This window comes from Pseudorasbora parva, chromosome 24 (genome assembly GCF_024679245.1).
Source record: "Pseudorasbora parva isolate DD20220531a chromosome 24, ASM2467924v1, whole genome shotgun sequence".
Lineage (NCBI taxonomy): Eukaryota > Metazoa > Chordata > Actinopteri > Cypriniformes > Gobionidae > Pseudorasbora > Pseudorasbora parva.
The window spans coordinates 27,230,525-27,244,820 of record NC_090195.1 but is presented as its reverse complement, the minus strand read 5'-3'; the positions used below and the strand labels follow the sequence as shown (position 1 = coordinate 27,244,820).

Genomic DNA, 14,296 nt, shown 5'->3' with positions numbered 1-14,296 from the left:
AAAAACTAATGTTGGATGTTTGATGGAGTATTTCTGTGTCAAAAATACTCCTTCCGGTTTCTCACAAGTTTCAGAGAGTTTTTTTCGAGTATGGGTCGGCTTGACGTCAACAGAGCGGAAGGTCCTTGTATGGGCCGTACGGGCTCTTCTCCCAGAAGGGTGCACGCGCGTGACCAGAGCGAGAGAGGAAATGCACGCCCATAAACACTGCTCTCAGATGCAGAGCCACTCGTGAACACTTATGTCGTTATAGTCCGCGCCGCGCTCCACTTTATTCCTATGGGTGACTTCAAGCGACTTCACCGCTTCAGCACAGCATTCCGGGAAGGCAGCGCTGCATTTGAACCGATTTGAACGCAGAAAGGACGGGAAGCTTCACAACATTGTGGATCTCCTCTGTCACTGCTGTCACAGGACTTCACCAAATCATACCAAAGAAGTGTGTTTTTGACGGAGCGGTCCCAGCGATAAAGGTTCGGTCCTGCTTTGAAAGCAGGCGGTGAGTTAAATTGCTTCAAATGTCTATGCTGTTGGCTATCGTCGCGTGAGTAAACATCAGTAAACGACATGATCGTGTATAGTTAATTTATCAATGGAGCATGCGATCTATGGTGTGTGTTTAAATACATTTGTTTAGCTGACCAATATAGGTGTCAGTAAAACCACTCAAACATAAACCTAGCGTTCTCACTTCGCTTCGTCATTCAAATGCGCTAACGGTTACTCCATTGTTGTTCTATGTATAACGTTACACTAGTCTTACGTGCAAAACCATTTTGCTTGCTACTGCTAAGGTTTAGTCGCATACAATAGTCCATAAACCTAATCATGTCCTCATAAACTGCGAGTAAACACACACAAATGTTGACAGGCCACTAAATACAGTACATACCACAGAGACGGACGTCCTGATGTTGTTGCTTCTCCTGTTCAATTTATTTCAGCTTCCGAATGTGATTCTGGATCATATATATGTATTAGGGTAATCTGATTTAGGGTAGCGTTTTCTTCTCTACGCTTGAAGACGTCACCGCTTTGTGCATGCTTGTCATTGTTTAGCTCCGCCCACGATACGCCTCCAGCTGCTCGTTTTTTTCCGGAAAGACTCTGTACAGCCTATATTTCTTTTATAAATATAATAAAACTAAAGACTTTTCGGAGATATGAAGGATGCTATACTACTCTATAGGTACTCAAGATTGACATGAGATTGACTGAAACTGAGTGTTTCACCCCCCCTTTAAGTATTTGAGTACTCGAGGTGGAGCGGATCCATGATTGTGATAATAAAAATATTTGAATTAAAACACTGTTATATAAATTAATGTTGACACATAAAAATGACATGAAAATGTGAAATTAAATTGAATAATATTTGCTGGATTATCAATAATGCATTAATGTTTTTGAAAAAGAAACCCACAATAGGTAAAACAGGTTGAATGAACACCAGTAAACTGAAACCTGTATTATATGTAGGGATGGGCATTTTCCCAAAATATTGTATTCGAATATTTGGGCTCATAAAAATCGAATATTCGAATATTTGTTTATTTAAATTAGGTATTTTGAGAAAATGAGAAATGTTTTTAAGAGAATGTCGTCACCATTTCTGAACAAGCTTATGATTAGGCAATGTACACAACACGCTTACGTTATATCTTAAGGTTTTTAAAACATTAAACAGTGTGTAAAAAAATGCCTAAAGAACAAAAGCATTATAAGCTCAAGAAGCACGAGCGCAGAGCGCGTCAGTTAGCGTGACGTACAAACACACACACACACACACACACACACACAAACGTCAATAGGCTATAGCCTACCGACCTGTGTGTGTGTGTGTTTGATATGGCTGATGTGTTTACTTTGTATTGTTTCACATTTTCATGTAGAGAGAAACTATAATATTATTGGATTATGATATTATTCTCGGGTGAGAAAATGCGCCACTGACAGGCGTTGCGGAGACAAAGATAACGGTTAAGTAAAATTTGAGTGAAGAACTTTGTGTTTTCTGTTCATAAACCCTCAAAGAACTTTAAAGGAAGCATTTGTCTCGAGATCATTTTGCTATCATAAGTTATCTCACTCTCACTCGGGGTAGCTGTAACAGATGAGCTTACCTGAGCAGTGATCGCTCATTCCACTGGTGTTTGGATTTCATGTGATTCTCGTTTGTGGTGGTGATATTATTATAACTCAGTTTCAGTAATTGATTTCATCAAAAGTAACTCCATTTTGTAACAGCATTTTCAATTTTCATCGAAGTAACGTTAATTCCAAACATTGCGAGGCAGACGACGGCATTGTGATCAAATGCACTTAACTTATAAACCTGCTCCACAACGCCACCCAGTGGATTGAGATATAACTGCGAGATTTAGAGGGATTTCTCATGGATGCACTGTGTAGCCAGTTGCTTGTGACTTTTTATTTTATGTCATCCTACTTTTATTATTTTATTTTACCTTACCTTATTTGTGTTGAAAGAAATATTTTTGTAAATGTTTTAACTTCATCACAACTTAATGTTACCCTTTCATTGTTATTTATGTTTAATTTTCAATGGTTCCAGTCGGGAGTTCCTACCAGTTGTTGTAGGTGGGGCCTTAATTAGTGGCGCACCTTAGGATGCCGCTTCCTCTTTAAGCGTTCGCGCTCAGTCTGACCAAGCGGCAACCTCCCGCGATCTCTTCTGAAGCCAATACGGAAGGAATGTAAACTGTAATTCCTTAACTGGCCACTAGAGGCAGGCTCCAGAAGGGAGCAGAATCTCATTGAGCCCCATATTAAAATTCTCAAATTTAAAGCAGAAAAAAACATGTTTACAGCCTGGTACAAATTGTGGTTTTGGCTTATAATGCTAATTTTGATCTTCATGACAACTCTGAGGGGGGTGAATTTTTTTATAACTCATTCGTTTCCGTTATATAAAGCCTTAAGGTTCTGCATAATTAAGGGCGTGGTTACAGGTGGATAGCCATTTATCCGCCGTCTATAGTTAATGCGTCACCTCAGCTCCGCGTACATCCCGCCTTTTTGCCCATTTTCTGTTACCCGGGAGTGACACGCGTTGACTCGCTCACAAGATGGCAACGCCCAGCTCGCCCCTACTTTAAGCTTCAGAACGGCTTATCAGAATCCTATGGGTGACGTCACGGACACTACGTCCATATTTTTTTACAGTCTATGAGTCTGACTGTGAATGCAGACGGGGAAGTGCGGAGTGAGACAGTAGGCCTTCCAGTGTGTGTGTTTTCTAATTTTGCTCCAACCTAGTTTTTCTTTCAAAGTAAATAAATGTACATCCTTCATCTCATCCATGTTTGGCTGTCCTTCTGTCCTGAGGGTACCACTTGATATCTGCTACAACTGCATTTACTGCCAGCCAATTAACAAAATAAAATTCGAATAGTATTTTTAGTTTTCGAATGTTAATTACATATCGAATATTCGACTATTCGAATATTCGTGCACACCCCTAATTATATGACACATCCCATATGAGATTAATCAGATATCCTAGAGATACAACATATTAACATATTATAACTGTATCTGCACAAAAGGACAAAGTTGTGTGTTAGCATGAAAATGTTACTCCTGTTTAGGGCTGCAACTAATGATTATTTTGATAATCGATTAGTTGGCCTATTAATTTTGAGTAATTGGATAAAACCCCTTTTTTGATGATGACACACTATTCCACATCCTGCCCAATGCTGTCCCTTAAACAGCTGTGTCAGTTGAGTGCTATGAAAACAAAAATAGTGAATATATCTACCCTTACAAAAATGAACCATGGTTTTACATTGAATAAAACTAACAATAATAATAATAATAATAATAATAATAATAATAATAATTAAATAACAGGGTTATTGTAGTTATTCAATGATAACCACAAAGGAAGCATAGTTTTGCTTCACATCCAAATTTGAATTATATGGTATTTGTACGGTTATACAGATGGTAATCAATATGGCAAGAACAGGGTTTTATTATCTAATAGAACCATGGTTAATTCTTGTAAGGGCATGTTTGTGCTATACATTATTTGCACACAAAAAAAAAAACAGAAAAAAAAAAGTTACTAAGCAAAAGGAGTTTAAATCCCTACATTCATAATCACATTAAAGAAAAAAAACAACAACAAAAAAAAAACATGCAAACTCAGTGTTACTAGATAAGAGGAATGTTCTGCAGGAACACATACACTCTCTATGGACAGTACCTGTTACTGTCATTTCTTTATCCTGTAAAAACATCTTACATTTATATTCAAATTACACGCTGTTATCCCTTTACAGTTACTACTACTCATAAAATACTTGAATTACATGTTTACTTTTAAAGCTAAATTTAGCATCCAACAGCAGATATTTCAGCTAAATTAGTGTTTTTGCACTGAATATTAATGTCTCCCTCTCGAATGTGTTCTGTGTGTTTGACCCACATCTGCACACATCACTATAGATCGTTGGATATAACCTGTAAAATGTAAGCCGGGGACACAGACACACACACACATTTGTCAAAGTGCATGACGGTAGTATGGGCTCAAATTCCCGCCAATTGAATTGCAGTCAAGCATAAAAAAATAATAAGCATGAAACAAAATTTTAAATACACATGTGAAAATATAAAGCACAAAACTGAAAAATCAATGCAGAATTACAAACAATGCGGTCATACAAATACAATAAGCTTGAGTCAAACATTTAAACAAGTTTAAAATTATATTGCTCCAAACTGAATCATGAATTCAAAATGATCTGAATCGCACACAAAATCATGTTTTCTGCTCTTATTTTCATTTTCTGTATGTCTGTGCTCTTTTCTCCTTTGCTCTTTTCTCCACATTCTGCGCTTGCGTTTGCAAATGTTGCAGTTCGAGTTTCATGTAAATCAGGGGCGGGTCTTAGCATCACCATTGGTCCACTAGTTCTAGATTGACAGCTCATCGCGTAGCCAATCAATCGAAGAGGGAAGTTAACGTCACAGAGACTCGTCTCGTGCCGCTCAGTTCAGCCAGCCCCTGTTGACTTCAGCTACGAGTATAACACGCTCTCTATCACTGTTTCGGCAAGAAAATGCATTATTTTATAGTTATGAATATAATCTTAGGAATCTATTATTTTGTATGATAGACGTTTTAGGGGGTTTCTCACAATTAAAGCAGTCAAATGAATGTGATCATGACTGGGTGCTTACAGACGCTTGGCTGCTCAGTTCAGCCAGCCGAGTTCTCTAACACCAGTGGTGGAGGAGTACTGAATCTCTGTCATTAAAACAGCGTGTCAGAGGGAAAAATTAACTAAATATACATCTAAATTCATACAATTTTTATGAGTAATGACTTTATGTAATTTCAGTGCATATGCCATTAATGAAACTGGAATAGGCCTATTAATTTAAATGTGTATATCAAAATGAAAACAGAGTTTAAACTTGTTTAAACTTCATTAATTTTCTCACTCTTTTCTTACTTTTTGCATTCATTTTTATTTCCTGTTGCTGTACATACTCGTTTATTGTATAAGACAGTGTAAACAGCTCAATAACCCTTTTATTTAAATAGGTTTAAGAGAATGATTTCTATAGTTGAACTGAGCGGCCAGCCAAGCGTCAGTATACAGTGCCTTGCGAAAGTATTCGGCCCCTTTGAACTTTGCGACCTTTTGCCACATTTCAGGCTTCAAACATAAAGATATAAAACTGTAATTTTTTGTAAAGAATCAACAACAAAGTGGGACACAATCATGAAGTGGAATGAAATTTATTGGATATTTCAAACATTTTTAACAAATCGAAAACTGAAAAATTGGACGTGCAAAATTATTCGGCCCCTTTACTTTCTGTGCAGCAAACTCTCTCCAGAAGTTCAGTGAGGATCTCTGAATGATCCAGTGTTGACCTAAATGACTAATGATGGTAAATAGAATGTAGATGGTAAATCCATCTGTGTGTAATCAAGTCTCCGTATAAATGCACCTGCACTGTGATGGTCTCGGAGGTCCGTTTAAAGCGCAGAGAGCATCATGAAGAACAAGGAACACACCAGGCAGGTCCGAGATACTGTTGTGGAGAAGTTTAAAGCCAGATTTGGATACAAAAAGATTTCCCAAGCTTTAAACATCCCAAGGAGCACTGTGCAAGCGATATTATTGAAATAAAGGAGTATCAGACCACTGCAAATCTACCAAGACCTGGCCGTCCCTCTAAACTTTCAGGTCATACAAGGAGAAGACTGATCAGAGATGCAGCCAAGAGGCCCATGATCACTCTGGATGAACTGCAGAGATCTACAGCTGAGGTGGGAGACTCTGTCCATAGGACAACAATCAGTCGTATACTGCATAAATCTGGCCTTTATGAAAGAGTGGCCATTTCTTAAAGATATCCATAAAAAGTGTTGTTGAAAGGTTGGCACAAGCCACCTGGGAGACACACCAAACATGTGGAAGAAGGTGCTCTTGTCAGATGAAACCAAAATTGAACTTTTTGGCAACTATGCAAAACGTTATGTTTGGCATAAAAGCAACACAGCTCATCACCCTGAACACACCATCCCCACTGTCAAACATGGTGGTGGCAGCATCATGTTTTGGGCCTGCTTTTCTTCAGCAGGGACAGGGAAGATGGTAAAAATTTATGGGAAAGATGGATGGAGCCAAATACAGGACCATTCTGGAGGAAAACCTGATGGAGGTCTGCAAAAGACCTGAGACTGGGACAGAGATTTGTCTTCCAACAAGACAATGATCCAAAACATAAAGCAAAATCTACAATGGAATGGTTCAAAAATAAACATATCCAGGTGTTAGAATGGCCAAGTCAAAGTCCAGACCTGAATCCAATCGAGAATCTGTGGAAAGAACTGAAAACTGCTGTTCACAAACGCTCTCCATCCAACCTCACTGAGCTCGAGCTGTTCTGCAAGGAGGAATGGGCAAAAATTTCAGTCTCTCGATGTGCAAAACTGATAGAGACATACCCCAAGTGACTTACAGCTGTAATCGCAGCAAAAGGTGGCGCTACAAAGTATTAACTTTTTGCACGCCCAATTTTTCAGTTTTTCTTTTTTTTCCAAAAAAGTTTGAAATATCCAATAACTTTTGTTTCACTTCATGATTGTGTCCCACTTTGTTGTTGATTCTTCACAAAAAATGACAGTTGTATATCTTTGTTTGAAGCCTGAAATGTGGCAAAAGGTCGCAAAGTTCAAGGGGGCCGAATACTTCCGCAAGGCACTGTATTCTGCCTTCATATGCTATAGGAAATTTTTATAATTCTGACTTCTGAAGTCGTGATTAGGAGATCATTGCATTTAAGTTTCAAAATGTGCAATTGCATGTGCAATTTTTACCTAGGAAACTCAGAGATCACGTGAAGGCAGCATAAGCACCCAGTCATGACCTCATTCATTTGACTGCTTTAATTGTGAGAAACCCCCCTAAACATCTATAATACAAAATAATAGATTCCTAAGATTACATTCATAACTATAAAATAATGCATTTCCTTGCCGATACAGTGATAGAGAGCGTGTTATACTCGTAGCGGAAGTCAACAGGGGCTGGCTGAACTGAGCGGCACGAGACGAGTCTCTGTGACGTTAACTTCCCTCTTCGATTGATTGGCTAAGGCATGAGCTGTCAATCTAGAACTAGTGGTCCAATGGTGATGCTAAAAGCCGCCCCTGATTTACATAAAACTCGAACTGCAACATTTGATAACGTGAGCACAGACTGTGGAAACGAGCAAAGGAGAAGAGAGCACAGACATACAGAAAATGAAGAGCAGAAAACATGATTTTGTATGCGATTCAGATAATTTTTAATTCATGATTAAATTTTGAGCTATATATTTTAAGAATTTCAAAGTAAAATTACTTTTTAAAATGCGGGGTGGGTGATGTCTTTTTATTGTTCTTTTGCACATGCGGGTCACAGGTACCGCCCAAAATGCAGCATTAAGAAAAAAGGTCACAGCGATCATCGTTTTTATGATTGATCACCAGTGTCGTGTCCGAGTACTTGAGGGGACTTATGGGTTGATTAGAAGCTCTTGTCTTTTTTTTTTTACTGATTTAGAGTGTGATTTGACTGTCAGAGCCATCCAAGGATGTCATATCCTCTCACGTAATCCTTTTTGAGTTCAGTCACCCAGTCAGAACAGTTCTAGCACCTCAGCGGGGCACTGGGGAATGAGGCATGGACTATGAACCCCTGACTATATTGTTGCATAGATAAAGCAGTGAGGGTTGGGTGCGCAACTGCTTAATGACTTGGGGCAAAACAATCTACTTCAATGCAACCGCTTTTGGCAATGAAAGGTCACTTTTGGCATACAGAACGGAATTCATAACACCGAGTTACACGTTGCATTCTCAGTATTGGACTTTAAGTATGCAAAACAGAACCATGCTCTTGCAATGTTGGCCCAACATGTATTGTGTTATGTTATGATTGAATAATTGAATAAGTCTGAAAGTCTTTTCTAAAATCTCTTCTCTCATCCCTCTCAGAGAAAAGCTCTGTGCCTTCTGCTACTGTGGAGAAAAGAGTCTCTTGGGTCAGGGTGAGTTAAAACTCTTTGGACCCACGCCTGGTTACGTCCCCTTGCACATCCGGAACCGCCGCGGAAGCTCAGAGAAGGATGACGATTACCATGACGATGACAATGATTTCGATTACAATGACAACCGCAGCCCAGGGCATCGTGGGAGTTGCCTGAAGAAGTGAGTTATTACTGCTGTTGTCAGGTGATGGTGCTTTGGGTGGATGTTTGGCACTCCAAACAAGTTTTAAAAGGAAATGGAAAAAAATGCAATAAAGATGCAAAATGTACACATGAATTGAATTTTGTTGCAACACAGTTTTTCCGATGGCTTGGGCACAGTTCAACTGTTGAAAATGACTCTTGCATTCTGTTGCAATATATAATCCCAAGAACACATCCATGAGTTATTGTAAATGTTAATGTTGTTTAGAAAAAAATAAAATTCCCATTCATTACAGGGAATTTTACTCATTTGCCACATATGCATGTAAGTAGACTCGGGAGGACCTCCTTGTGGAGGTGGCTTGGTGCGGTTCTGAAGTGTTTGATTGACGTGGCTTTAAGCTGCAATGTGCAATGAGGATCTGTAGAGGTGAGAGTTGAAGAAGGGTTTGCAGGTTTTGTTTGTTGCAGGGACCCCTGTAGAGCTGAAACAATGCTGAGTGCTGTGCTAGGCACCATCTCATTAGATTGTGTAAATTACTCCACATAATCAAACACAAGGCTGTAATCTAGGTTCATTTTTGTAATAGTGAGGTTTGATCTTAATTTATGTTCACATTAATTGTTTAATTAAGCATACTACCTTGATTGTTACAAACACAACAATTCAAAAGTTGCTTTAAACCAAAAATTCAGAAGGTGCATTTTGAATGTACAGTAATTAAAAAGCAAACTTGATGTAAAAACATGCTAACTGTTGTTTACTCACCATGATGTTGTAGCTAAAATAGTTTAGTACAATATCCATTTGTACAATGTGCGCCTCTTTTTCCATAAAATGGAAGTAAATGGTTCAAAAAAGTACCATTGGAGAGTACTGCTCCAATATTTGTTCACTTCCATTGTATGGGAAAGATCAACCATGGAAAGAAAGTAAGTCATATGGTTTTAGAATGACATGAGAGTTGTACAATTTTCCTAAAATCAGGAGAAAAATTCCTTGTTGCAGTCTTGGAAATGGATAACATAGTTGCATTTCCCAAATAAAAGGCTCTAGCTTTGCTGAATGGAATCTAATGACTGAAGTTCTGGGTCAAAAAAACCTTGCCTCTTCCATTGTGCTTTCTGATGGAGAGGAATGGAGTGCTTTGACCCAAATACGTTGGGAATTGCTAATGAATCCAACACCACAATTCAATTTGGGTCAATTAATTTGGTGCCAAAATTGCCTGATGATTAGTTACTAGATGGAGGGTTAAAGGAGAAATCCATTAGAGAGAACTCAACCAGCAGCCTTTCACAGAGCTCCACGTGACCTGTTGTTGTCAAAAGTTCCTGTCCATAGCCACCCTCTGGCTCATTGGATGAGTGCCTAATTTGCTCAGCTTCTCTCAACCAATCAGACACCTCTCTGAGGAATGGTGACGTAATGCTCTCTGTGCAGTCTCTGGCTGGCTTCCAACAAGCAGTGGATTGTTGTGTTGGAGGCATCTGATTGGGTAGTCTGAGCTGGAACTGTGCCAGTTATTGACAGGGGAGTGAAAACAATAACAGCTCAAAAGAGCGAACGAGGAACACTGCATATCATTTAAGGTAGATACTGTTAAGGTGGACCAGACATTGTTTAAAGTTTGTTTTGTAAAATGAGACATGACTGACATTAATAATGACTCGCACTAGATTCTGAATTTTAATATATATGTGTATGTGTGTGTGTGTATATGTGTGTATGTATGTATGTATATATATATATATATATATATATATATATATATATATATATATATATATATATATATATATATATATATATATATATATATATATGCGCAGTGTTTGAAAACTTAGTGAGCTATGTGTACAAAGGCAGCTAACTGTTAAGGCAGCTTCCTAGACATCATGAAACCTCATTAGTGACTGATTTGAAATGCTTGACGTAGGCAGCAACTTCTCATGGGAGAACAGACTCCTGAATGATTCGCATATTTTTCCCCCCAAACCAGTTCAGTGCAAACCTCAGAGCTGATACCATTTCATTGGTTATGTCAATCATACTGCTTATTGCTTACATAATGCTTAAATACTTGGATTATTTGTTGTGATGAATGTGTCACAAGGCATTCTAAGGGTGTCTGAATATGTCCAGATATCTCTGTGAAAAGGACATTGATTTTAGAGGGCAGAGAGGGGAAAAAAAAGTTTTTCCTTTAAGTGTATTGGCTTAAAGGGATAGTTCACCCAAAAATAAAAATTACCTCATGATTTACTTACCCTCAAGCCATCCTAGGTGTATATAACGTTCTTCTTTCAGATTAATGTAATTAGAGTTATTCTATATATATATATATATATATATATATATATATATATAGTATAAATAAATATATATATAGTATAAATAAATATAAATGGCCTGGTTTTCCCAAGCATTATAATGGCAGTGAATGGCAGCCCCCAAATAAGTATATCCATCCTCTAGCTTCTGGCGGAACACCTTCCGTATTCAACTTATGGAAAAAGCGCAAATGGTTTGACGATGACGTTGGACATAGCATAACATCTGCCGAAAGTTAGATATTTTACTTTATAACGTATTAAATATGTATATTTTTCTCACTTTGCTTCAAAAGGCCTTTATTAACCCCCTGGAGCTAGGAGGATTAGTTTTATAATGGGTGGATGCACTTTTTTGGTCTTCAAAATTTGGGCTGCTATTCACTGCCATTTATAATGTTTTTTGTTTTGTTTTGTTTTTTAAATAAAATGATTGTATCCGTCTGAAAGAAGAATATCATACATACATAGGATGGCATGAGGGTAAGTAAATTATGGGATCATTTTCATTTTTGGGTGAATGATATCTTTAACGGTGATGGGTGGTTAAGTGCTTGTGGTAGATGTGATATTTTAGCTGCTTCCTAAATCAGTTTTGAGGTTGCATCTCATTCCACCAGAGATGAGCAAAGAGAGTGAAGGGTTTTGTGCCTCGTTTTGAAGAATCAAGTCATCACTCCTTCAGTCACCATGGCTGATGGGAGGTCTTGTATGGCCAACCTTGTGTGAATTGGGAAGTTGCAGTTCCAGTTCCAGTTGCAGTCCTGAAAGTCAGTGTCAAAACCTTAAAAGGCAGTGACTGCTAGTGGTGTGAGATGAGGAGGGGTGATGCTGAAACTGCACATGGCAATACTAAAGCAACCAAAGTACTGTACCTGGGATTCCCAAGTCAGAGTGTGTGGACGGGAGGGTCTGGTGGTTTACAGTATCAAAGGCAGCAGAAAGGTCCAGGTGAATAAGGACAGATGATTTGGAGTTTTCTCTGGCCAGCTGAAGAGGTTCATTAGTGGTCAGCAGGACATTTCTGTGGAATGTCTACTTTTGAACCCAGACTGGTTGTTGTCAGGTAGGTTAATCTGTAGGAGAAAAATAGAAAGATGAACACAACTTTTTTTGTTGAGACAATTGAGTTTTGAGATAATGCATTTTTTTTATTTTATAAATGAAATGTCCTGTTGTTAGGGATGCAATGTTAATTTCAGCGGGGGTAGCAATATGGTCTAAGGTTGCTGGATGGCTGACAGAAAATTTGGAGACATTTTTCTGTAAGGAGAGGGAAAGAATAGAAGAGTGGAATGTGTGTGGGTGAAGGTTGGCTGTGGCTAAGTGGTGCAGAGAATTGGTTGCTGATGGTTGCCACCTTATCTTTGAAATAGCTGGCGAAGTCATCAGCAGTCATAGAAAAGATGGGATATGGGGGAGTGTAATGTACATTGGCTGCAACTTCATTGACACATGAAGCGTTCTGTATACTTAACTAAATTTGATTGCAGTACAGTATGGTATTTTTGGTATCATAGGCAATTTGGCATCTTGTTAAATGAATAACTAAGCATACTGTAAGTTTTAAAATATAGCAGGAGCATAGTAAAACATTTGGTAAAATAATAAATAGTCTTTTTTTAATCAAATTTCACTGATTTTATCAGTTATTTTTAGTATTTAATAAAGATTTTTAATCATTGCTAATCTCTATCTGTCCTGGATGAATTTCTCAATGTATTTTACATTTGATACATGTGATACTGCCTTATAGCCTGACGTGGTCATACTCAATTCTAGTCAGAATATGAGTCTGAAACTGCATTGTGCTGTGATTATGGGGCCTCAATTGGATAGACCTACAACCAATCAGAGCAACTAAGCGACGCATTGTCAAATGTCAACAGAGTTCAACTGCACTGTGTTGCCAAGTCCGCGTTTTTTCCGTGGGTTGTTTTCTATGTCCGCGGGTTGAAGCGACTGTTATGTGATATATAGACCCATGAGTGCGAATTTTAGCAGGCAACCTTGCCAAAATAACACACATTTTACCCCCCAAACATAATTTTTTCCCCCAGAGAACCCCCTGCAAAGCTATTGTTTAGGGCTAGTAGTTGGCGCGTTTTGTTGTAAAAACTTGGCAACCCTGTCTGCACGCGCGCTGAAATCAGGCTGGAATACACGATCTTTGCCAGTGTTGTAAAATAATTTAATGATACACAGAGTACTTACCCAACATGATCATCATTTCTGAGAGAAATTGTGAAGGTGAATGCATATACAAACAAGCTCTCCGTTTAGGATTCAAAAAAATATAATCCAAGCGCCTTTGATGACATGCATGATTACGTTACTGTTGATGATCTGTCTGTCATCGTCTAAAGCCCGCCCTGATGATTTCAATAGTCCAAACAGTTTCTGTTCGGGGATAATTACTCTACTATGGAGCAAGGCCAGACTGAATTGCCCGACCTAAACATTTTGTGGGCGGGGCTAAGTTCGGCTGGCATCCAGGCTAACTGCCTTATATTTTGGTGCACTTTTAAGACTTAAATTTACTGCCTGAATATTTGGGAAGGTCTTTACCAATTTTCCTATTAGCACTGCAGTTATGATGCCTTAAAATGTAAAGAGCCACAATAGGAAATGGAGTAATTTGCAAATGATTTTTTTAAGCAAGTTCCTTTTTAATAAAATAAAATCCAAAACTACATAAAACTCAAATTTCGTGTTTTTTACAGAATCAACCATATGAACCAAGTATGGAATCGTTTCTAGGAATCCGAATCATAAAACCATAATCCTTGAGTTCATTATACTCATCCCTAATGTCGCTCCTCCTCTGATGTAAGCCTTTTTAAAGAGGAAGTAGCACACCAAACAGCTTATTTATATTTATGCAGATGTTCTGGACAGAAGAGGGATCACATACAGTAGTCTTTCATCCTGTCCCTGCTGCAGCCCACTTCTGGCTGGCCCTCTTCAAACCGGCTCTCTTTTTAAATGTTAATTCCTTTTTTCCGCTTCTCTGAGTCTCTGTGGCTCACTCTCTCAGCGCCACATCCAATAAGCCAGTCATTCCTGCCCCCCACCCCCTTTCCGGCTCTCTTTCGTCCTCTCTCTTTCTCCGTCTCTTTCATACTTTGTCTCTGAACAGCCAGTCCTTGTGTTGAAGCCAAGTATGATAACCCCATACCTCACTGTTGCAGAAAGGGCTTCATGGATGTTGCAATTGCAATGTAGGCCTTCTTGA

General features: G+C 38.6%; 1 protein-coding gene across 1 annotated transcript in view; it reads left to right on the top strand.

Annotated features, from left to right (window-relative positions):
* kmt2ca (lysine (K)-specific methyltransferase 2Ca) overlaps positions 1 to 14,296 on the top strand; it is a 196,490-nt gene that overhangs the window by 70,331 nt on the left and 111,863 nt on the right. The window contains 1 exon segment of the mRNA XM_067434810.1: positions 8,531 to 8,743. Within this exon segment, the coding sequence (XP_067290911.1) occupies positions 8,531 to 8,743 (213 nt within the window).